The sequence below is a fragment of the Gallus gallus genome, chromosome 6, assembly GCF_016699485.2.
Source record: "Gallus gallus isolate bGalGal1 chromosome 6, bGalGal1.mat.broiler.GRCg7b, whole genome shotgun sequence".
Classification (NCBI taxonomy): Eukaryota; Metazoa; Chordata; class Aves; order Galliformes; family Phasianidae; genus Gallus; species Gallus gallus.
The window spans coordinates 11,958,975-11,983,630 of NC_052537.1; the positions used below are offsets into that span (position 1 = coordinate 11,958,975).

The window sequence follows — 24,656 nt, forward strand, 5'->3', positions numbered from 1 at the left end:
GATTCAGAGCTTCACTGTTCTAGTGACTCGATGAACAGAAACAGTGCATTTATAAAGGTGTGCTTCTGGGCAAAAGGGTTTGCATCCCTAGTGCAATTCTCCAAAGTTCAGGACTAAATTTCCTGCTGTCTTCTCTGTTTCTAAATGTCTTTGAGTGGCACTAAAGGGAAGAAAATTAAGTCAGCTGTGCCATTCAACCTCTGCTCTGGTGCTGCAGGAGACATCTATGTGCACCCTACCAACTGTGTATGGAAACGAATGAAAGCACATATGACTACTTTTGTGGGCAGAAGTACTTTTGATTCAAGCTCACTCTGCTTAGCAAAATACACTGGGAACCTCCTCAGAATAACTAGTAATGCAATTCAAATCACATTAGACATTTGTACTCAGAAGACTAATCACAATCAAGAACTGAGCTTCAGTTCTACATGTTTAGTGGCTGTGTTGCAAGCAGGGAGACTATCTTCACCAACATGATTTAGCTTGGACTAGGCCTGATTTCCCCAGAACAGACAATGCCAGCAACAGCAGCTCAGGGGGAGCTGAAAAGGAGCTGGCAATTAGCAGCGACTACATGGCAAACACGTTATTCTGTTGCAGGTGCTGAGCTCTCAGCTGCCAGGCCTAAGATGCCCAGAAGAAATGGGTTATCCTGTGTGCCAAGGAATCCACTTTTATTCACAGAATTTTTCATGCATTCAGAGAGCTGCACCCCCATCTTGCTGTTAGGTGCATCGCTGCCCTGGGCTCAGCCTGGGAGGCTCCCCAAAGCCTCACTCAGACTTTGCCCATCAAACATTTCAGTTCACACACTGATGAGCACCTGAGTGCCAGCAAGGCCTCCTCGTTATGCACTCTAAAGTTTCCTTTGTGTCAATATCTGCATGGTACCTTGACCACTGCAGAAAGCTTCTGTGGCAAGTTCTGTGGTTTATGCTGCTTCCAGCAGCTGGCACCTTGTTCCTTGTGTGGCCTGTGGCTCCTTCCTCAGCCTGTCATAGTACAACTGCTTGGAGCAGGCGTTTTCTTTGAGTGCAGGCTTTCCAGTGCAGGGGAGCCCTGAGCCACTACTACCGACAGAAATAAGCTGCATCATCATTCCCTGTGGAGTGTACACGAGGCTCGGATGTGGGAGAGGGGAGAAAAGCATTTTACAATCACATTTCAGAAAGAGATGGGGTACAAAAGTGGTCCCCTAAATTCCAAGTGGTTTGACTGGCTGGTATCCCTGTGGGGAAATTTCAGCCCTGGCTTCTATATATATGTTATATGTGGAAGAAGATTAATATTTGTTTTGAATGTATAAGCAGCAGAGGGAAGGGTTGATAAGGTGCAGATATAATAGCTCCAGGCAACTATAACTGCACTGATCTGTTGATTGTGTAACTGTAAGCCTGATTAGATGCCATAAAAAATTGTGTGGTACAGTTCCAGATTTATTCTGTCATATCTCCTCAAAATTGCAGGCCATTGGATAGGGACACATACTCATGAAATGCAAAAGAATGAGCAATCTCACTTTACGAGTTGCCTTATTGCAAGCCCCAGCTTGGCACCCGGCCGTGCTGCTGCTCTCATTAGCAGCCGCCAAAGAAGAAGAAACGCTGGCTGGGAAATGTATGGCCTTCTAATCCTGCTGGGGTTGCCTCAGGGAGCCAAGACTAGAGAACATTGCTCTTTCTGGCTTTTATCCATCAATCACACCTTCAATCAATATGAATAATCAGAGCTCTTGGAAATCCCCATCACCTCCTCCCCACCGGGGCCTGGTAGAGCAGTAAGCGGTACCGAATCCCAAATGTGCAGTGCTCACCCTGTAAACAGGAGTACAGAAGATTGACTCTATGTGTGAAAAGGAAGCTCAAATTACAGCATGCCAAAACAGAGGACATCCAGGCAACAGAGGGCAACTCAGCCCTGCTGCAGGCAGCCATGAGCCTCAGCTTTGCCTGCAGAGGAGTGTTCGCAGGATCTCTGCAGATGCAGCACTTTCTCACAGGCTCTTGGCGTCTTTTTTTCTGCTGCACGAGCACTTCCAAGCACTTAGGTACTTAAATGGGAGGACAGAAAGGGATGAAGGAACCGTCATTGACTCAGTGTCACTCTCAAGCGAGTGAGGTTGAGATGTAGCAACCCAGAAGGGCAGCCAACCTGCCTCAACAGCAAGACTTGCTCCTTTCCAGAATCACAGAATGGCCTGGGTTGGAAGGGACCTCAAGGATCATGAATCTCCAACCCCCCTGCCGCAGGTAGGGCCACCAACCTCCACCTCAACACAGACTCAGCTCTAAGTGCATCATCTCTGGCACTACCTAAAGCCCAAGGGAATCAGACCACGATGGGCTCTGTTTCCTTCATTTTATATCCTGCCCTGACCATGGCCCAAGCCATTAGCAAATTTCCATGGAAATATCTGAAGGCAACTGCACAGGTTCCTTGTGGGCCCACCAAGGTAGAGCACAAGTGGAGAGCTATCAGCTTGGTCTGCCTCCACCAGGGCAGCAGTCACTTTCTCCAGCTTATGCTGAACCTACCAGGTCTGAAAAGTGGTCTGGCAAGCTAGATGAGGCCCACCAGAGTATTATGTCTGCCTCTCACATACCCACATGGCTGTCCTCAAGGTGCAGTTTTAAACTGTATGTCCCTTCAGCAGAGGATCATAGAAGATCTCTTTAAGACATCCAGGCTGCTCATTCCTTCAGCACCCCAGGGGTCAGCTAGCTGTAGGATTCTAAGACTCAGAAGAATCCTGGATGCAAGTCCTAGATTGTAAGAAGTCATTGCATGAGCAGACCCTCAGCTAACTCTCAGTGTCCTCAGGATCTTCCTTCCTTAATGCTCTGCTCCCTGCACTCACTGCTAGAGCTAGACTGGGAGTTTGGGCGTATTTGAAAGGAATCTCACTCAACTCTTGCAACTCAGGAAAGGGAACCTGTTTCTTCCAGACACATGCCGCAGGTGTGAGTAAGGCATGCAAGAAGGATTCCTTGTGTTCAGGGAGGGATTGCACTTCAGATGTAAGGTCAGCAGAAGCAGTGGTCAATTTTCAGATATTATTTTGGACAGTTTTCCATAGAATAACCTAGCAAACACATCCCCCTACAAGGTATGGCAACATTGACTGTAATAGCTACAGAGAAATTTAACTTGAGCAAAAAAATGCCTGTCTCTTTAACCTAATTCTTGGAGGTGTCTGAACAGCTGAAATTTAAAAAGCTCAGTTTGAGGCATGGAAAATTTTAGTTCTAACAGCATAAATCTGACAAAGGCATGCATGGCTCAAGCAGAGAAATATAATGGGAGATGTTAAGCAATCTTAATTATAAGAGAACACTGCTAAACCCGCCTGTGATGCAAGAGGCACCCAGCTGGGGCCTGAGTCTCTCTTCTCCCACTTGGTTAAAAAAGCAATGTCCCCAGGCTCAGTTTTGGATGATCAGTCATTCATGACAAAGCTCCGTTAACCAAACTGGAGAGACTAAGAGCACACGACAACAAAAGCAGAGGAAAAGTTCCTTCAAACACACATTTCACCTGCAAGGCTGTCAAGGGAGATTCTTTGCTGGGCCTCCCACCTGTTAACCTACCTTGGCAGGTGTGGTTGTCTTCTGACAGAACAAGTCCCCTCGGGCATTCACACTGGTATGTGTCTTCCACTTCAATACAGGTATGGCTGCAGCCTCCGTTGTTATTGTGACAGCCTTCAATTTCTGCAAAAGAAGGGGAAATCAGCACACACTGCTTCTCAGGCAGCTGTCAGTCCCCAGCATATACTCCTGGCTCACTAACAAATAGCATGGCCAGCACTGAGCTTGAAGGCAGCAGCACAGTGAGCTTGCTTTCAAGATAATGCAACAGAAACTTATTTTTAGTTGTTCAATTTCCCGAGTTTGCTATTTCATCATGAAGATAACAAGAAATTCTGTGAAAAAGCTTAGCAAATTAAATCATATGCTATAACTGACATACACAATGTGGCTGAGTAGGCAATCTTCAGCTTTGCCTTTTCTGGCTTCTGAGACATTCTCTTAAATCTAATTTTTTACGTTGTTTCTAACTTCAAAAAGAAACTTCTGCCCCATGGAACCATACTCATTCCTTAGACGCATTAGAATTAAAGCACTGACATTTGCAAGGCAGGTGTCTCAGAGGGGACAGACTCCCATGCAGCCAGGTCCCATCTCCAGCAGGGCACAGCAAAGAGAAGACACACTCTTTGCCTGAGGTTTTTCCAGCTGTGATGGAAGCAGATGTTCCACGTACTCCTGCATTCCCTTTGTAAACTGAGGAGGAAACTCTCCTTATGAGAGTTTACCAGAAATTCTGCTTGTTCAGTGCAAGTTAAAGGCTTGGCTTGTTGCCCTGAGGTGCACTATTACAGAATGACCAAGTTCATGGTGCAAGACTGATTCTGCTCCTAAATTCCTTCTGTCTAAAGTGTGCAGCACAGCTATCTGGGGGATTTCTCATGTCTTTTCTTACACTGTCGCTGTTCAGCTGAGGCAATTCTTTGAGAATGTGAATTTTCATGCAAAACATATTTCCAGCCACTATAACTACAGAAAAGAGCCTGGAAAGGTCATTCAAATAATACTCTATCTGAAAATCTAAAGAATCTAAGACCATTTTCAGTTGTTGGTTTTTCTATTATAAAGAAAATAAGAAAGAAAATAACAGAGAGGGAGGCAGTTGTTTTAAGTAACCCTCACTGCTTGACTGTTATTGCAACCCTTTGGAATGAACACATTTAGATGTTCTCAGCCAAACAGGAATAAGTACAATATACACAAACCACAAAGACAAAATACGAGGGCTGCTCCAAAAGTAATAGCTCCTGTTTTATTATGTTGGCCCACAACATCAGAGGCAGACGATGGTGGTATAGCAGTAGAGTTTGAATCTTCCTGCCAGTATTGTTGTACGTTGCTGCTGCACAACAGATGGCAGCAGAGGGGCAGTCTGACCAAATGGAGTCCAACGTGGAAGTGCATATCACACAAAGAAATGTCATTGAATTCCTCCACGTGGAAAAAATTACATCCATTGACATTCATCAATGCTCTCTGAACGTTTACGGAGACCAAACAGCGGACGTGAGCACAATGAGGCAGTACGTTTCAGCATTGGCAATAACACAGTGAAAATCACGATATGTCAAAACAGCAGGTAAAGCATTATGAAGGAGATACTGAGATACTCTTAACCCTACTCTATCTCATCAGTTCATGTACTTAACCTAAATTTCTTTCATTCTTTTCAGCAGCGGCTGTGAAGTGGCTCAAGTAAATCACATACTCCAGTGGCTCACAAAACTGAGGGCACATCTTCAGAAATAAAACTCACTAACAAGATTGTAAAAATCCCCTGCAGCAGTGTTGAACTCGTGAAAAGCATCATCCTTCTTACAGAAGGGGAAATTAAACGATATATCAAGGGTGCTAAAAACCAACTTCGGAAACAGTAAAAAACAAACGAGTCTCCAGGCACAGGCTCTTTCAGTCTTGCTGGAAACACGCAGTGAGTGAGAATAAAAACTGTCGTGTTGCACAGCCAGCTTATGTGACTCTCCAACAGCTCAGTGTTGGATGTGGAAGGGACCAAGCCCACAGATTGCATTGGGCCCCACACAAATGAACAAGCAGTGCAGGAGCATTCTGTACAGCAGCTTTCCTCAGGGAAGTGTCATCTGGATGAATGATGTTTTATTAATAGAGCTTGGAGAGGAGATTTTTCACAGAAGTGAAATGAAAGGTTGTTCGCTACCATATGGGAGAAAGAAGGGACAAAAGCTGCAGCTTGGAGCTGTCAGCATACCATAAAGGTGGGTGGTGTCCAGCCCAAAAATACAACAGCATCCTCTCTCTCCATCTTTGCACTATGGGATGCCTGCCACACCGCTGCTCAAGTAAGGCTGCACAAAGGCTGTAGATGTGTTCAGTTCTGGCAAATAGGTGGCTTGAAAGCAAGGCACTTCGTTAGCTATTAGTCTCGTCTGAAGCCCCACAGTATGTGAACATGCAAGACAGCAGCTCTGCCTGTGAGGGGCCATTGTGCTTTTCACAGCTGATCACAGAAGACATCAGGCAACAGTCAGTTTTTGCTGGCTTTTCATATTTCTGCCTAAAGATTTTTGTACATTGCTAGTAACAACAGCCCAAAACAATACCTCAGTTTTTAAGTCCCTGCCAAGGCACCAGCCTAAACTCTTCAAGGATTTTCTACCTTGCAGTGCCATCTCTGGGAGGTTGCTGCAGCCACTGTTCATGGCAGAGCTCACAGCAAACTGCTTACAAAAAAAGCAAACAATCCAAACGCAGCCCCCATCTTAACTCTAGCTTCTGCTCACAGACTGGACCCCTCTCTCCTTGATTTCTGCTCTGGGAGGCTATTAAATCCTCACGCTCCATTCTAATGTCTTGACATTACCCTATGCCTAGTGCCACCTGTCGAAAAATAGAGTAATGCTACATCTGTCCCTGCACACCCTTATCATACAAATCTGCCAAGCCAAATCCCAGTATCTCCAGCAATAACTGGCTCTCTTTGGACAACCAACCTCCCAGATCCACTGGTTCCTTTCCTCCCACAGACATAAATACAAGCAAATCTTAACAAGAACGAACAAGGCAGGGAGAACAGCCAGGAGGCACCTCTCAGCTTAATTAGAAGGCTGTTTCAGTAAGAGCACCACTGGCAAGCACAGAAGCGATAGGAGCAATGTTCCATCCCTGCTGCAAGGAGCCAAGACAGAACTAGCACCGCAAGGGGAAGGGAATGATTTAATGATTTGTACTGTTCCCAGCAGACTGTGATAGCCAAGACCTCACCTTCACAGGTTTTCCCATCGCTTCCCAGCGTGCGCCCAATCCCACACTCACAGCGGAAGGAGTTCTTCAGGTTAACACAAAATTCACTGCAGCCTCCGTTGTCCTGCTCACATTCATTCTCATCTGCAAAGAACAAAGTGTTGTAATGTGTCTGCTCCCTGGTAAACACAGCTGGCAAAAAGGGGCTGCTGCCATGTGGGAGCGCTGACTGGGCTGCAGGCTGGTTTTCATGGGCTCATGGTATGCATCAGGGCAATCCTGCTGAATTTTACAGGTTGCTCACTGCTATTACCAGCAGACTTCTGTCATGCTGAGTCTAACTCAAGAACAAAGCAGACTTGTGAGGAAAGACTGAATGCTCACAGCAGCCATTTCAGAGTAAAGACAGACACAGTCCCACTGGGAAATTTCCAAATTGGTTCCACATTTTCATCCCAAACCATTTCCCACCCCACTCACAAAGACATTAAAACGGAGTGAGCATGCGCTGCCTGATAAAACTAGCTGAATACAAGAACCCATCAAAAATAAACCCTATCTATTTTTGTACCACACCTGCTACTGCTACACGTGGCTCATTATCCTACAGCAGTTTTGAACGATTCAATCTTTATTTCAAAATAAAGGCACAAGAATAAAAAAAAACAGCTGTAAACATATAAATGAAGCTGAAATCAAAGCAAAACATATTATGACTCCATGGAGTTTCCCCAAAAAACATTTCCGAGCTGGCTGCATAGAGTCCCTTGGGATGCTGAGGGTATTTATTGATGGAAAAAGCACACAAGATGCTTTTGAATCTCTTGGTAAAGCTGTGAAAACTTCTCATTTTCTCTCTTTTAAGGGCTAAAGTTTGTCTATACCCATCTATTTTTCAAAAGGTACTTTGTTCTCCAAGATCGTCATTCTTCAGCTTTATTTAATCTCTGCATGCATGAAGTGAATCAATCAGGAGAGAGGAAGGTGCACCCACTGCTATTGCTGAGCCACAAAACTGATGATTTCCCACATGCAGGCCAGAACGCTGAGGTTATCAATCAAGGTTCATAGAGGGATTCACCTGAACTGCTCAGAAGCTACCATTTACTAGCTGTAATCCCAAAAACAAGAAAAAAGAAAAATCCCAAATTAAGAGACAGGTCAGAGAGGAGATTTCTTGGAAAAAATTGACCCCACACATAGACAGCATTTGCAGCTTGCAGCTAGTGGTGTTGTCTCCTTCCACAAGTGGCACAAATAAAGTATTTTTAGCCAAAGGAACGGCTGGTCTCCAGCCTTGGGTGGGAGGAAGCACGTCCAGGAGAGACAGGCTCCACACTTTCCCTTTTAAAAATAGAATTAAGCTGCTTAAAAACAGAAGGTGAAGAGGGAAAGGGCTACTGGCAAAGGCACAGAGATACTACTAGAAGGTCCTAGAGCTTGGCTTAGTCAATGGCTGTACCCAGCAGTACACCTTGCTGGTCCTTCAAACCCTGCAGCACACAGCACATCTGTCTCTGCTGTTCCACATCAGCAACATCCAGCAATGCTGGGACACAAACTGGTTTTGTTGAGACTGCGCTGGGAAAGCACTGTGCTAATTTTAACTGTGGATGGATCCAGGTATTCAAGAGGTCAAAGGCAATGCACAGAGCTGGAAGATCCATGACAAAATCCAAGAGCTAACTTTAACCTCTAAGTAAGTTTTCAAATGGAAATATAAATTGGACCCAGCAGTTCTACTCTGGGATTCAAAGCATATAATGCACTGAAGAGAAATCAGCACAGTAAAGGAGATTGACAGATGTGAGCTGCTTATTATTGCTGCAGCATCTTCAGCTCCCAGTGAGCTGGGAATGGAGGAATATTCCTCGTGTAGGAAAGGCTAATAAGGTTTCTTTGGTTTCTTCGGAAAGCAAGCAGGACTGTGTTCAAAGCAGATGTGATTGTGCAGTTAGCACAACAGAAAGTCATTAGAAGGAGGACTGTGCCATATGACTATAGGCTGCAGGCAGGTAAACCAGCATGATTACTACAGAGGAGACAATGCCATCTGTTTATCACGAGGAGAAGCAGCAGAGCAGAAATCCTGCCCTGCCTGCCTGCAGAGGAATGAAGGCATCTCCAGCATGTGCAGACAGGCTCTGGACTCAGGAATCCTGTGTGTCTTCCTGCCGCAGGAATTCCTTTCATGAGAGCCTGCCACACATTTACTGAGCGCTGGTGCAAGTCAAAGGCACTTGTCTCTGGAAGTCTTGTCAAGAAGCAATTGATAGATGCTTTTAATTAGCTGTGTGAGCTAAGTCAGTCACTCAGCTGGAGAGGTGGAGCACCTTTAGCAAAATCATCCTGCCAAAGGTGTGAGAAAGTGTAGATCTGCAGCAGGGGTGGGCTGCTCTTTCCACAGATTGTAACAACCATAGCCCCTATTCTGATGCCTACAGACATGCCCACAGAGTGTGAAGAAAACCCACCCATACCTACTTGGTCAGCTAGAGTCCATATGGGAAAATCTCACCTCCCACGCAGTCTAATGGACCAGCTCTGCCCTCAACTTCTCCACCAAACCAAGTCTCAAAGATCAGATCCTACTTCCCCTGACTGCTAGCACTCCTTTCTCCCCTGACATCATCTCTTCCTCTCCATCGGTGTGGGTCTACTGATCCTCAACAGCCACTTCTTTCTGGCCCCTTACATTGCCCCACAGTCTATCTTCCTAAGCCCACCCAGCACCACATGGATAACCACAGCTGTCCATGTCCTGAGGGGATATAATGTGGGTCCCCTCAAATTCTTGAAGGCCACCCTCCTACTCTACTCTCACTAAAAGCATTCCGTCTCCATCCCTCCTAGACAAGCTGGTCTCTGCCAGAGCAGCCACCAAGTGCCAGTCACTGAATACCACTGTGTCATGCTGCTGAAATCCTGGAGGCTGTGCTGCAACCTACAATCCTTTCACTTCTTTCCAACCCCAGGCCCTGGACGATGCTGCACAATGGGGCTAAGGAGCATGGTAAAGAGTAATGTGTAGCCTTAGGCCAGCCAAAATTCTTTTCTTGGAGGAAAGAGGCATTCAGCAGAGCATCTGAGAGGAAATGTCTAATGAGGGAGTGCAGAGTTCTCCCTGAATACCAATGAGGCTGTACCAGGACCCTGCAAAGAGGCTGTGCTGCTGGCTGCTCTTGACATGGGCAGCCTACTGCTGGACCATGAAGAAAACAAATCTAGTCTCTCCACCCGGCATAGCTCTAGGGACAGGAAGGTATTCAGTTGTGCGACGTTGCGTATCACCCCTTGGGGAGAGATCAGGAACCATTTAAAGGATCAAGGACCTGTTCTAGGCAGCACAGGAAAAATTAATCTCAGCAAACTTATTCTTTTTATACTGTTTTTCAAGACAGTAGACTGAAGCAATGAAAAACAAAAGGGAAAGAAAATGTCAGTAACTGATGCCACTTGTTTCTGTACTTACCAAGACATGTCTGTCCATCAGGTCCAAGTGTTGTCCCTGGGGAACATGTGCAGTCATTGGTGTCCAGGCAGGAGCCCTGGCAATCCACCACATCACAGATGTCATAAAAATCTAGGGCACAACAGGAGTGTTTTCAACACAAACCACTGAGCACACACTGAAAATACTGTATTCCTACCATCAGACCATCAGTCACAGACCTGTCCCACAACGAGAAAGCTGAACTGCTGGAAGCTGATCAGAATCTAGTTTAATTCCTATATTATTATGATATTATTACTAGCTCTGCTTTAATTACTGTAAGTCGAAGATGCAAATGTAGCAGCATGCCAAGACAAGCCACAAGGCCCACATTTAGCATTAAATCACTGCGATCAGGTCAGCTGTAGAAGATTTCCGTTAGCTGAACAAAGTCTAGAATTCACCTACATAGAACAGTCTAACCAGTGTCATGTAGACAGGCGTTGCACCACCTGACATGTTTCTGGGTGAGAAAGCAAGAATGCAGTCAGACCGTTTGAGGAATATGAATGTTCACCCCCCCCTTCCTGCATCACAAGGACAAACAGATTTCAGAAGAGCTGCCGTTGCAGTTACTTACGCCCACAGTACGCGTGGAAACAGACACTGGGCTTTGTTAAGTGATAGACATAGTACCCGCCCGGACACGCCTTGACCTCAATCGTGGTATTCCACAGGCAGCAGTTCCCATTGAAGCTGGCACAGGCCTGGCGTGAGACGATGCCATCCGACTCTCGTGGGTGGCTGCCGTTCAGCCAGATGGGAGCATGCGTCCCACAGTGGTTCTCAGGGATGCAGAAGGTGGGCATAGCATCGCCAGCCATGCCGGTGAAGCGGTACCACTCCCCATCGATCTGGTTATCGCACGTGGGCTGGCCGTGGGAGCCATTTATCTGATGATCGGTGTTCCTCCAGGGCTCGTTCAGGCTGATGTAGGCGGAGCAGGGGTCCAGGGCTGAGGAATGCAGCAAGACACAAGAGAGGACATCTAGTAGATATCAAATTGAGTTGTTGACTTATAATTACAAGGGACGCAAAATAATTTCTTTTCCAATTTCTGACTTAACCATATCACTTAGACAGAGATCCCTGGGGTGAGAGAGCAATACCTGCAAACTACCTCATGGAAAATCTCTGACAGCTTGACTTAAATGTCTTTGAAGACATGAACTAACAGAGCTCCGACAACATTATGCAACAGCGTGACTTGTTCTTTAGCTGCTGCAGACCATGACAGAAAATAAATAAACATATAAATAAAGAAGCAAATTTTTAATTTAAGCAAATTAAATAAGCAAAAAATGAGGTCTGGAGAGTGATTTTGCCAGAGGAAATGTGTTCTGAGAGCACAGGATCAAGCCTAGGACATCCACCCGTGTGTCAGGTGCTAACTGAGCACCTGCAAGCACCTAGTGGCACTGCCACATGCCTTGGAGAAGAGGACCAGAATTCAAACAGGTTAAGCAGCCTCTGAAAGTCCTCCTATAGCTCATTTCGACCCTCACAGTTGAGTATTATAACCACTGGTCAAAATCACCCTGCAAAGCATCAAAATCAAACTGCAAGATATACAACAGGAATGCTATCTTTAAGATGAACTGAAAGAAAATATGCAATCATTAGATACCTGTATAACTGCAAGTAACCTGTAAGTGTAATTTAACAGCTCCTACTCATTTCAGGGCACAATTTTAAACAGATACAACTGCTCTCCCAGATCACAGTGGAGCCGATCTGTAGCCCAGCAGACTGTCTCTGAGATAGGTGAGGTAGGAGAAAGTGGCCCTGCTCCATTTACCTGGTCTTTTGTTCCTCATCATCTCCTGTGCAGCTCTGTACATCTATACCAAGCTGAGATTAAAGAGATATAACTCAAATCGTACACTCTGTAAAATGCTGCAGTGGGGTGAGAGTGAGAAGTGGCAGTGCCCTGTATTTAAAGATCCACTTAGATGTACCCTGGTCTTCTTCACCTTCTGTCACCCACTTTCCCCCCTGCCAAAAGCACCCCACCTTTATGATTTACAGCATCTATTAAGCTTTTGTGGGATGACATTGCCTCACAGCATCTGACACAGCTTCCCCATATCTCTCTCTCATCTTAAAATCTAGAGGGCGTGAAGGTCTGAATAAAAAATGTTCAACTCTACTCAATCATGTTCCTTGCAAGCCAAAAAACTCACTCTGGCTCCATAAGGGTTCCAATGTTTGGATGCAAAGTGAGTGACTGCAAGGGCAAAATCTAAACACAGAGACCTCCTGGTATGTATGTGTCACGCTCAAGGAGCATGCCCCTTCTTAGAGGCCTTTCTGAACCTTATGCAAACCATTACAACAGAAGAACAGCACAGGGAGAAAAAAAAAAAAGAATCGAAGTGTTCATTACATTTTCAGCAATCTCCTCATTAACCCTGATTTGGCAGCTTCCGCAATACAAGTCCAGGGGTTTCATTTCCACATACATTTAATACCTGATTAAGCACCACTTACCCTTAACTAGCTATTCCCTAATAAGCAAAATGAATGCTAATATTGTCTCGAGTAAGGAGAATTGATTTCTGCTTGCTGGAATTAAGCTAATAAAACCAATCATTCTGATTAAAGCCTATCGAGACTGGGATACACTGTACTTCCCACATGGCATCTCAAGTTCTAAAATTGTCCTTTCATTTTGTTTGAACAACAGTGGGATGCAATGTGGGGGGACATTATGTTGTTTCTATTAAAGTGGTCTGGATGTAGACAAATCTTGCTTCAGAATTTTGATTTGCCTCACTGGCTTTCAAGGGAGAACCATATGTGCTTCTGAAAATGGGCTTTCACTCTAATTGAGCCGTATCCTCTGTAAACATCTGCCCTGCTGACGTGCTATCTTGTACCTCCTCATAAATATAACATTTCTCTTGAACAAAACCGTTACGCCATCCTCACCCACAGACACGTTTTGTTTGGCCTCTAATGCAGCATAAAAACAGGAGCAGCTGCTGTAGCCACAAGAGTGCTGCAGAGCTGCAAGCCAGCACGAGGAGAACAGGTCTGTTAGGCAGGGAATCCATAATGCGGTAATTCACAAGACGCACAGAGGAGCAGATTTACTCCCACCAAAAGCAGCCCTCAGCATTCCCAAGGAGAAGGGGGCCTGCAACGGGAGTCTCTGGCAGAATTCACCACGCAGTTCTCCACAAGCTCTCTTTCCTGACTCTCCCTCCCTCCCCCTAACCACAGACAGCAGCAGTGCTGTTCAATCCCACCCTCCAGGAGCTTGCTTGACTTCTCAGGACAGTTAAAGACGGGTCCTGTCTCTTCTTTGTGCACAGCTGAAAAGAGCTTCCTTCAGGCTTCCCACATTTGATTTCCACAACATGATTTGGTACGGCCTAAGGGTGAGCCACTGACTAAGATTAAAAACTTGTGTTAAAAGCCAAATGAGGCGAAGCAAGGAATGCCCTGTCAGTTTCCCAGCTGGGCAGCACCAGAAATACACACGCTCATTAGCTCTCATACAGTATAATTAACTTTATGAAATATCCTTTGTAGATAGACTCTGCAAACACTCACTCAGGGAGCTCATGTTGTCTCCTAAACAGACAGGAAAGAGTTTAAAGACAAAATTTACTGAGATGAAGATGCAACAGCTCAGAGGGAGCTGGAAGCAGGCACTTCAGGGGAATGAAATTGCACACCTTCCCATCTTCCATTTACCTGAGAGGTTCAGGCAGGAGTAAAGGGGAGGCAGACACACAGAAAAAAGCAGACTTTGCTCTTTGGAACACCGCAGACCATCGCAGGCACCCCTGGACTGCCAAGGCTGCCCCAGGCCAACTCCCCTGCAGACACAAGGCACTCTTTGGCAGTGCAGCTTACCAAAAACTAATTTGAGTTTTTACAAAGAAACTCCACAAAAATGTGGGACAAACCAATCAATCTGCTCTCCCCAGAGGCTGGAAACACTAGGGTTTTGCACAAGACATACAATGGCCTCCAGTCCCTTCCATTTTTCATTTTTCTTGGCTCAATTTTTTTCCTTCCCAACTCCTTCTGCATGGACCAAGTAATTCAGTCTGACAAGCACCAGCTATCAAGTAAAGCCTTGCCATTTGTAACCTTGATGATATCATTAGCTCTCTAGCTGACATGCTAGCACATATACTGGATGACAAATCAGGCTCCAGCAAGCATTCATAAGCCCGCCATTCTGCAGAGATTGATCCCCTGTGCATTGTGTAACTGGAAGTCTCTGCCCCCACACAAACAAGCAACAAAACGAGCAGCACTGCGTTACAAATCCAATTTCACTTAAGACTTGTCAGGAAAACGAGTGAAAAAGTAGCTCAGTAGCTTCCTGTGGAGTCTCCCCTTCTAAGGGAGAAGGAAATCCCACAGCGCTTGGCAGTGAAGATTGTCCCAGTCTGTAAGACTTCAAGCTCTGCAAAGATCTTTCCAGTTGGAGAGAATCTCACACTGCCTTCAAAGAAAAGAGATCACTCTCACATCTCCCAGTCTTTCACCTGAGAATATTAATATCTGCCATGGATCTTAAAGATGATGGAAGGAATAAGCTTGAAGGCAATGCCTCTTCACTCACCCATTGAAGAAGCTGGCTGCAGCTGGACAACGAAGCAGAGACAGAAAAACAAGTACTGGAACATCCCACTCAACCAAGGAACAGATAATATTCGAGTAACAGAGCCTTGAAAGACCTTGTACACGCTATGCCTCTGTGCTGCCTTCCCTCAGCAGAGCTTCTGACCCCAAGCCTTCTGAAAAGCAACTAGGATAGCTGTCCTGGAAGTTTATCAGAGGAAGAAGCCGAAGGGATATGGGATACAGCTCCAGCCTTGACCTCCAAAGAGGATCTCTGCTCCTTACTGTCAACTTACTGATCGATCTCATGTTTTGGACTCAATTCACTATTGTTTTCTTGCCTGACTGCCCCACAGTGACACCTCCACTATCTTATCTGGAGAAGAATTCTAACCAGGGGACACCCGGACATCCCAAAGGGATGGAAAAGAAGAACAGATGGGTGCTTGTTGTTATCTCTGCTCCTTCCCCAAGTCATACAACTTCATGTCTCCTCCTCAGTCAGAAAATGCCAGCTAGAGAGCTTTAACTGCAGGAAATAGTGATCAAAAGGAGGAGAACTGAACATCCTGAGTAGAGATTGCAAATTAATTCTGGGACTTAGGCTACAATAGGAACATCAGTCATTGTGATGGAATGGTGTCTCACAGCGAAGTAAGCTGTTCTTATGCTAGGCAAAAACCCTTCCCACTTCTGATCACATAACCCAATCATTGCAGCAAGATTATCAAGCAAGGCAAAGACATCTTTCTGCAGTAATCTTATGTTTTCTGTCTAAATAATAAAAGCAAGGAACTCAACAGTGCTGAATTAACCTCACTGTAAGACTGAGTAATTGAGGACTTCTGCCTTACGTGTTGAAAGGCAATTAGGCTAAGTTGCAGGCCACAACTTTATCTTCTGTCTGTGGATGACTGCGCTAGTCCTCAGCTTACCAAAACCTCTTTCTATCAAAGCAGACCAAGCACCATGATTGCCAATGAGATACACAAAGGACAGAGTGGAGGAACACAAAGGGATCTTCCTAATTCCACTAAGACAAGCTCCTATTACAGAGAGCAGATTAAAATATATGCTTTAACATATATGTACATATATACATCCATACATACACAGGTCCCTCCCCGCCTACAAACAGTGGTTGTCCAGTTTCCCTCAGGAAATCATCTGCAAGCTCTCCATCCACAAGGAATAAAGCTAAGCCTACAGCAATTCCATAATCAAGCAGTTTTCCCACTTCTATTATACCCCCCACTTCTGCAGTGGGCTGCTGCAAGGGAGAAAAGTGAAAACGTCGAGACTGATGTGCTTACTTCAAATCCCAGAGGGAAAAAATAGCTTTGTTCTTTTCATCTTGAATTTGCGTAAGACAAAGAGTCAGGTATTGACTACTTAGTGGAGATAGGCCAACTGCGCTATACACTACGGAAAGTTCTCAGTGGTTTCCCTTGGCAGTACAGTGCAATATACACTCCACCCCAGCACTGGGGTCTTTCTTAGCTGTGAATGATTCCAGTGAACAACAAAAGCTGCTTTATAGATGACTGTCATTGCTCCCATCACCACCACCATAAGTATTTGTGGTTTTATCATGCTGACAGCTTACAGCACCAGGAAAGTTTTTTCAAACACAGGAAAGGAGAAAAAAAAATTCATTGTGCAAAGCTAGCAAGGGAGATAACCTTCAGAAGGTGATTATGTGAATTCCCAGAAGAGAAACTAAAATTGAACATAAAATAATACAGTGAGACACAGGAAGTTATATTGTGCCATTTTCACTCACAGGTTGATTCATACTTAAGTTCCTGGGTAAATAAAACTGACAGGATTGAATTGAATTTTCTGTTTGTGTTAGAGGTATATGCACTTCTTTCGAAACTATTTTATTACTAGCTGCTTTTATTCTGTAAGTGGTGTATTAGGACTGACACAGTAGTACTTCAACACACATAAGTGACTATTAGCAATTAATGTGTGGAGATAAATTGCATCACAGCAGTTTCGAGCAGTTTTGAGAACAGTCTCTTCTAAGTAATCTATAAGTGACAAAAGCTAGGAGATGCCCCAACACTCCTGGAGATGATTCTACCCTGAATTACTGTAAGTGCCCAGTGCAAGAGTTTGGTATTAAGTTGAAGAAGGCAGCATGCTGCCTCTGAACATCTTTTCAACAGACTGTGTCTTCTGGAAGAAGCACCAGCTGAGGCAACTCTTCTATCAGCATTTTCTTTTTTGCTTTGCAAGTCACTTGAAGTGATATACATAGGCCTGATTCCACCATAAGTAACACTATCCTGTACTGGAGTAGAACACTGCAAATCTCTGCCTCAGGGGGCTGGAGCAATTATACCTGAGGGAGAAATAGAGTCTGCTGCAAATAGACCCTTCCAAGAGACAAAAGAAGTCCAGTGGAGCACCCTAGGGCCTGCGCTTTCTAGGCAGACCTGACAAATCTGTTCTTTCTGACCTCCATTTCCTCCCGCGAAAGACATGCAATCCTGACTTCCCAAGCAGCAATAAGAATGAGAATCAAAATATTACTACTTAAAACTGGTCATCAGCGGAGGTTAAAAGATATGAAAAGGGAGGGCAAAGCCCTTAAACAGAGGGCTGGAATTTTTGTTTTGGTACCTAACAGATGGGAGTTCCCAATCTTGCTGCTAAGCTTAGCTGTGTCTATTCTTACTGCCATAAATGGTGCAAATGGTGTAGGTGGCAGCATTTCTCAGCTCTCCCAGAGGTGTGGGGCTTCACTGTCCTTACACAAGGAACTCGTACCCTTTGAAAAAGGATCTGGGCTGGAAAGTCTTACGCTGTATGAAATAGACTAATGAATCAAGACGCTTCAGTGTTTGATGAGACCAGCCCTTTCTCAGCCATCAATGTTTGATGAAAGCATAGTGTGCCAAAAAGAGCTGCTGGGCATGAGCAGCTTCTGCAGCTTGCCCAGAAGGGGCAGGAGGAAGAGCTAATCAGCACTTCCTGCACCAAGAGCAAGGAGTGCTCAAACACACGTGACAGGACCCTTGTCTGCAATTGATTTGAGGATGTATGTTCACAATAAGCCCTGACAGGCTGCTGAGATGGATTGTAGGAATGTCAAGGACTTTGAGATAGCCCTTGTTTCTGTAAACAGTTTGTCCCAGAACACAGTGCCATTGGGAAGGCCAATTAAGATCAGAGAGCGAACACAAGTTTGGTGGAGTATGAGCAAACTCAATACACATAAAGCACAAAAGCCACATTAGTTGTGTACTTACACAACTCCTAGTGAATGAGAGCAGTTAGTTGCCTTCCCTTTCTGAGTCCTCTGATGTTCAACTTGGTGTTTAAGAGCGTTTTTCCAAAAGTCCTACATTACCCAGTGTTTTTTCCATGACTCTCAATTTCCATACAAACAGACAGCAAACCTGCAATTACACAACTCAGGCAGAAACAGAATCCATCTTTTACAACCTCACAGGGACACAGCGTCACACCAGCTTCTCCAATAGGGCAAGGTTTTGATACATTGCAGGTTTTGTTTCCATTTCTCTACTTTATTTCTCACCCTTTTTATGCCAGTACAGAAATAAAACCAATTTTAAGAACAATATGGGATCAGGTAACAAAAATACTTCAAATACAACAAAAATTACTCCTTACGTGAAAACTAAATAGTCATATAATGTGGCACAGGACTGCAGTTCACATTTACAATTCCACAAAAAAACAAAACAAACAAACAAAAAACAGTAGATCAAATAAACTGCTCCACCAGTTTAGAAAGGTGAGGCAAGCTTGGCCAGCTTTACTTGATTGATGCAGTACAATGATCTAACAGCCATCACACAAACCAACATCAGTGTAAGAAGTTGCAGCAAAGAGATCATCGTCATGACTACCTGCCAGGTGGAAGAATTACAGGGTCAAAGAAAATGTTTCTTCTGTGGTCTTCAAGAAAGAGGCCAGGAACAACTCCTCTAGAGGCCAGCAGACATGTCAAAAGGGAATCTCAAATTTCTCCAGTCAATTGTAACCTTGTTTATTTGAAAGGTCCTTCACAGAAAATGAGAGGAGAGATTAAAAGCAAATAAACAATAAAACTGATAGAAAAACAGGCACCAGAATATTGCAATAGATGCTGCTATTTATACTTCATGAGGTCTTAAGAACACAATGTTACATTAAGATTCTGGTAGCACTGTCAGCACCTGAAATTGTGTCAGTGGGACAGAAACATACTAGAGAATCACAGAACCACCAAGGTTGGAAAAGACCCCCAACAGTCTTGGAAAAGTCCAACAGTCCACCTATCATCAATATTTTCCACTGAACCATGTCCTTCAGTACAACATCTAAACATTTCTCAAACACCTCCAGGGATGGTGACTCCTCCACTTCCTTGGGCAGCCTGTTCCAGCGCCTGACCGCTCTCTTGGAGAATTAGTATTTCCTAACATCCCACCTGAATCTCCTCTAGTGCAACTTGAGGCCATTCCCTCTTGTACTGTTGCTAGCTACATAGAATAGGTTGATCCTCACCTCGCCATAACCTCCTTCCAAAGAGCTGTAAAGGACAGTAAGGTCTCCCCTGCACCTCCTCTTCCCCAGACTGAGAAATCCCAGTTCCCTCAGCCACTCCCTGTAAGGCCTGTGCTCCAGACCCGTCAGAGCTTTGCTGCCCTTCTCTGAACATGCTCCAGGGCCTTCATGCCTTTCTTCTAGTGAGGGGCTCAACACTGAACACAGCACTTGAGGTGCAGCCTCACCAGAGCTGAGTACAGAGGCACCATCACCTCCTGCTCCTGCTGACTGGACCATTTCTGATGCAAGCCAGGATGTCATTGGCTCCTTGGCCACCTGAGCACACTGCTGGCTCATGTTCAGCTGAGCACTGATCAATACCCCCAGGTCTGTTTCCTCTACACAGTCTTCCAGCCACTCTAACCCAAGCCTCTACTGTTGCCTGAGGTTGTTGTGACCACAGTGCAGGACCTGGCCTTTTGTCTTGTTGAACCTCATCCCATTGGCCTCAGCCCAGTGATCCAGTCTGTCCAGATCACTCCGCAGAGCCTTCTTACCCCAAGGCAGATCAACACTTCCTCCCAACTTGGTGTTATCTGCAAATTTACTGAGGGTGCACTCAATGCCCTCATACAGGTCATCAATAAAGATATCAAACAGGACAGGTCCCAGTACCAATCCCTGAGGAAGACCACTCGTGACTGGCTGCTATCCAGTATTAACTCAATTCACCACCACTTTCTGAGCCTAGACATCCAGTCAGTTCTTCACCCAGCAAAGAGCGTACCTATCCAAGCCACGGACTGCCAGCTTCTCCAGAAATCACAGTAGTCAGAAGGGACGTCTGGAGATCATTGAGCCCAATCTCCTGATAAAGCAGGTTCCCTACAGTAGGTTGCACAGGAAAGCATCCAGACAGGTCTTGAATACCCTCAGAGAAGGAGACTCCACAGCCTATCCAAACAGCCTGTTCCAGTGTACCATCACCCTCACAGTAAATATTTTTTTCTGTGTTTGCATGGAACTTCTGGTGTTTACCCATTGCTCCCCATTCTGTCACCACACGACTGAAAAAGCCTGGCCCCATCCATTTGTCTCCTGCACGTCAGATATTTCCAAACATAGACAGTACCATCTTTCAGTTTTGGCTGAACAGGCCCAGGTCTCTCAGCCCTTCCTCATATGGGAAATGCTCCAGACCCCTCGTCATCTTTGTGGCCCCCTGCAGGACTCTCTCTAGAATATCCCTGCCTTTTTTGAACCAAGGAGTCCAGAATTGGACACTGCTCCAGATGTGGGCTCACCAAGGAAGAGTAGACGGGCAGGATCACCTCCCTCAACTTGCTGGCCACATTCTTTTTAATGCATCCCTAGATACGACTGGCCTTCTTGGCCACAAAAACATACCACTGGCTCAGGGCCAACCACTTGTCCACCAGGATACTCAGGTTCTTCTCCTCAGAGCTTCTCTCCAGCAGGTCAGCCCCTAACCTGTACTGATGCATGCAGTTATTCCTCCCCAGGTGCAGGAACTTACATTTACCCTTGCTGAACCCCCCTTTCTGCCCAACTCTCCAGTCCATCAAGGTCTTGTTGAATGGCAGCATAGCCTTCTAGTGTGTCAGTTACTCCTCCCAGAGTTGTACCATTAGCAAACTTGCCGAGGGCGGACTCTATCCTTTCTTTCATCCACATCATTGAAGATGATGTTCAACAAGACTGGGTCCAGTATCAACCCCTGGGGAACAGCCCTAGTTACAGCATCCAATTAAATTCTAAACCACTGATCAGAACCCTCAGAGCTCTGCCAGTCAGCCAGTTCTCAATCATCTGTTTTTTAGGCTTGAAATAGCTACTGCAAAACACTTTGCTGATGCTGGTACACAACAGTGTAAAGGAGAACAAACATACATCAACTCCTTCAACATTAGTATTCAATAGCAATTAAAGTAGAAACAGTGAGTTTTGAGTTTAAGGTGTGTGGTGTCACTCCCAGCAGAGCCCACATGCGCAGCAGTGCCTGGACAAGCAAGACAGCAAGCTTCCAGACTGACAAGGTCCCCAGAGCAGCCCATATTTCAGGATACAATTATAGATTCTTTACTCTTTCTTGCCCCATAATATCTGTAGAACAACATGTAAGTATGTGCAGGAACAACTTTGTTACAGCATTTTCTTACTTTCAAAATAGGGATTTTGGAGTTTTCAACTGAAGTGTCAAAACCTTCAGTTCTTCTGGATGACAAAACAGATGCATTCTTACACAACCGTTCTGAGCTGTTTGCCACCACGTGGCAGCAGACACGGGCTGCCTGGAGGAAAAGGGTTTGCCAGCACTGCTGAACTAAATTTCAGCTGTGTTTAAAGGCAGCGCACCACCGTTAACAGCCTCTAGTCCCTCATCTTTGGCTTTAAAAACAGACAAGAGACTTCACTGTTGGAAAAGTTGACAATCACGAAATTTTTACAGTCAGACATGATAAAAATCTTCTGGCACTGAACATCTCATCCTAATGTTCCATAAAGTTAGGATTAAGTACACAGACTGCTGATACATAAAGTTAATGAATTAAAGATATATCATCATGACTAATCAGACTAGTCACAGCCATTGAAGGGCTCAGTAAGGAAGGAATACAAGCTTAAAACTTGGACTTTCCTTTGAAACAGCATTTGAATGCACTACAGAAGTATGCTCGGTACATTCTAGGTTGCTGGGTGTTACTCATATATATTTTCCTATTCTGCAACCTGTCACATGTCTCCAGATGTTGTCAGCCTCCACAGGGAACTACTATGCTGGTCAAACGAAGGTAGCCACCTTTGTTAGACCAAACATCTCTACTTCTACCTCACCACCTCGATTGCTCTTGAGATCCCTGTGTTATGCAGCTAGGTATGGCAGCAAGATCTCCATCCAGGCTTCTTCAGGAAAGCTATTATCTGCACCACGTGGCCTCAGTGATGTTAAGGTCAGGAAGAAACCACCTAAACAAAAAGAAATGGAGGACACTCAGGAGATGGCTGCCACACATACTATATATAGCTGGGGAAAGTGATGTTATTCAGGAGCACCGATTCAAAAATTGAATAGTTATTTATTGTTCCAGAAGTACATTGCTCTTTTATACATATTTCATAAATGATACAGGATTTTACACATTTTCAGCTTTTTTTGTGTGTGTTTTTTGTGTTTTCTTAAAGAAGGACTTTTCTCCATGCTCCCTCCCTCATCCCAAACACACACCATGGATTCAGCTACAGGATTGTGTTCATTTTTTCCCCCTTTAAAACTCATCACACAAACAAGATAACAGATAAAAAATAATCTCACAATGTAATTGAACTGAAAGACAGAGGAAAGGGGGAAGGGAGAAAAAAAACTAGAAACATGCACCCATTCGGTCCAACATGCCATTGAGTGAGAATAGGCAGCAATCCCAGCTGTATTTCCACATCTGCAAGGCACCTGGCATCTGCTTAACATGATTTCTGTTTGTCTGGTTTTTTTGTTGTTGTTGTTTTTAAACACAGTTCTCAAAAAAAAAAAAAAACAACCACAACAGAAGCCTCTTTCCATGACACAGTGAGGAAAAGTAGTGAAATTTCAAAAAAAGCAGCAATCTTTTCTGTGTATAAAGCTTAGTGTCCTTCTCCCACCTTCATCCTGTCTCCACAGTCTTTATCAACAGGAAGCTAAAGAGACTGACAGGCTTTGAATGAAGATGTGTTTCTATCTGCTCAGAAATCAGCCAGCCTTGGCTAGAAGAGAGCTATGGGTTGACTTTCCTTCCTCCATTTCTTTTAGCTAAGAACAAGAGATGTCATTAGCCATCCCTATGAAATCATGACCTGTGGGTGCAAAGGTCATTTAAAGCTACTTAAGTAGGGGAAAGTGCTGGAGAACTGAAGCATTATGTGTCTTGCACTGTAAGAGCCCTGGGCTTTCAAAAAGCCTTTGGGCGAGGAAAATGCTTTGACCATGAGACCTTTCATTCCATTATACAAACAGTCAAATATCAAGTTTAATTATATCACATTCCAAAACTGTTCAGCTAAGCAGGAGTCATGATTCAGAGACAGTTTCATAATCCCCTAAGCCTTCATAATTCCATAGTCCAGGTGGCTATCAGATTTGGTGTAAGAAGAGGGGAATCTCCCTCCCTTAAGACTGAATATAATAACTCTCATGCAATGCTGCCATTTATTTCTAGAAGGAGCTCAAGGGCATTGGGACACAAGTTCATATAGTTATTATGGAATATTCTAAAATACCAATTATCAAATGTCCAAAAGAGAACTTGTTCCTTCTCTCACTTAGCTCACAATCAGTCTGTGCTACAAATAAGCAAAGGAGGAAGTCAGCAGAGCACATGGGGACAGGGCTGGGGAGGGAAAGCTCACGGTTTTCCAGTAGAAAGCAGTCTTGTAGTAACTTTATAAAAGAGACCAGGTCTGATCAGAAGTGTGCGTGTTAATGGCGGTGGAGCGCAAGTTCTGATCACCAGCCATAGCTCCAGGTGGCTTGGATTCTTTGTTCTTTTATTTCCCTTTTATTTTTTGTTAAGAGAGAAAGAGAGAACTGAATCAGGTAAAGGAAACTTTAAAAAGCTAAGCAGGCTGCTGGTGTCTTATCAAGAGGCAGACTCTGCAGAGCTGGAAGAAGACATCCCTACCCCAGCATTACATTCTTTTCACGAACCCCCCCAGTCCTGTATTTGTACACAATTGCCATTCACACAGTTTTAAATATGACTATTTGCCAAGCCCTTTTCAGAACTAACATTCCACAATGCCCCATCTTCAAATTTAAGAGATTTCCCCTTACAGTCCTTTATCTTGATTAAAGGTTTAAAAAAAAAAAAAACCAACCAAAAACCCTCCACCCACACATCACCTCCCAGCTTCCACCTGCAATGCTTTAATTTAAAAGGCAAGAGCTATGAACAAGTTTTTTGCCAGAGTTCAGAGCTTCTTTGCTGATCAGTCCTTTTCATCAATTTGCTGGATGGGCAGGTGAACCTGCAGTGGATCTCGAAGCCTCTTAAGGTCCAATTCTGCCTAAAAGTAAAATAAAAATTATAAAGAGGAGGCTCCCAATACACCTTTCCCCAACCCCAAGCCCCTTTCCAAATTTCTGTATTTCCTCATTTTTCCTGCCTGGAAGGGAAGAAAAAGTCACAGGCTCAGATCTGGGAAAACCATTTCTATCAGTTCAAGACTCTTGCATTGTAATTCTCTGAACTTGCTAACATGCAACCACT

General features: G+C 44.6%; 2 protein-coding genes across 12 annotated transcripts in view; both read right to left on the minus strand.

Annotated features, from left to right (window-relative positions):
• OIT3 (oncoprotein induced transcript 3) overlaps positions 1-24,307 on the minus strand; it is a 32,300-nt gene extending 7,993 nt beyond the window's left edge. The window contains exons 1-6 of one of the 5 annotated variants that reach the window (XM_040702666.2): positions 18,771-24,307; positions 18,147-18,296; positions 10,883-11,257; positions 10,282-10,392; positions 6,831-6,953; positions 3,591-3,713 (exon numbers count right to left, since the gene is read on the minus strand). In XM_040702666.2, coding sequence (XP_040558600.1) covers positions 3,591-3,713; positions 6,831-6,953; positions 10,282-10,392; positions 10,883-11,126 — 601 coding nt within the window. In that variant the 5' untranslated portion in view covers positions 11,127-11,257; positions 18,147-18,296; positions 18,771-24,307. Of the gene's footprint in view, positions 1-3,590; positions 3,714-6,830; positions 6,954-10,281; positions 10,393-10,882; positions 11,258-14,887; positions 15,072-18,146; positions 18,297-18,770 lie in introns of those variants that run through there. The other 4 variants (XM_040702671.2, XM_040702670.2, XM_040702665.2 and 1 more) reach the window with 4 other exon arrangements.
• The window catches only part of MCU (mitochondrial calcium uniporter), an 80,734-nt gene continuing 78,548 nt past the window's right edge, over positions 22,471-24,656 (minus strand). For 5 of the 7 annotated variants that reach the window (XM_015288227.4, XM_046943142.1, XM_046943141.1 and 2 more), the window contains one exon: positions 22,471-24,449. In XM_015288227.4, coding sequence (XP_015143713.1) covers positions 24,333-24,449 — 117 coding nt within the window. In that variant the 3' untranslated portion in view covers positions 22,471-24,332. Of the gene's footprint in view, positions 24,454-24,656 lie in introns of all 7 variants that reach the window. The other 2 variants (XM_426497.8, XM_040702673.2) reach the window with 1 other exon arrangement.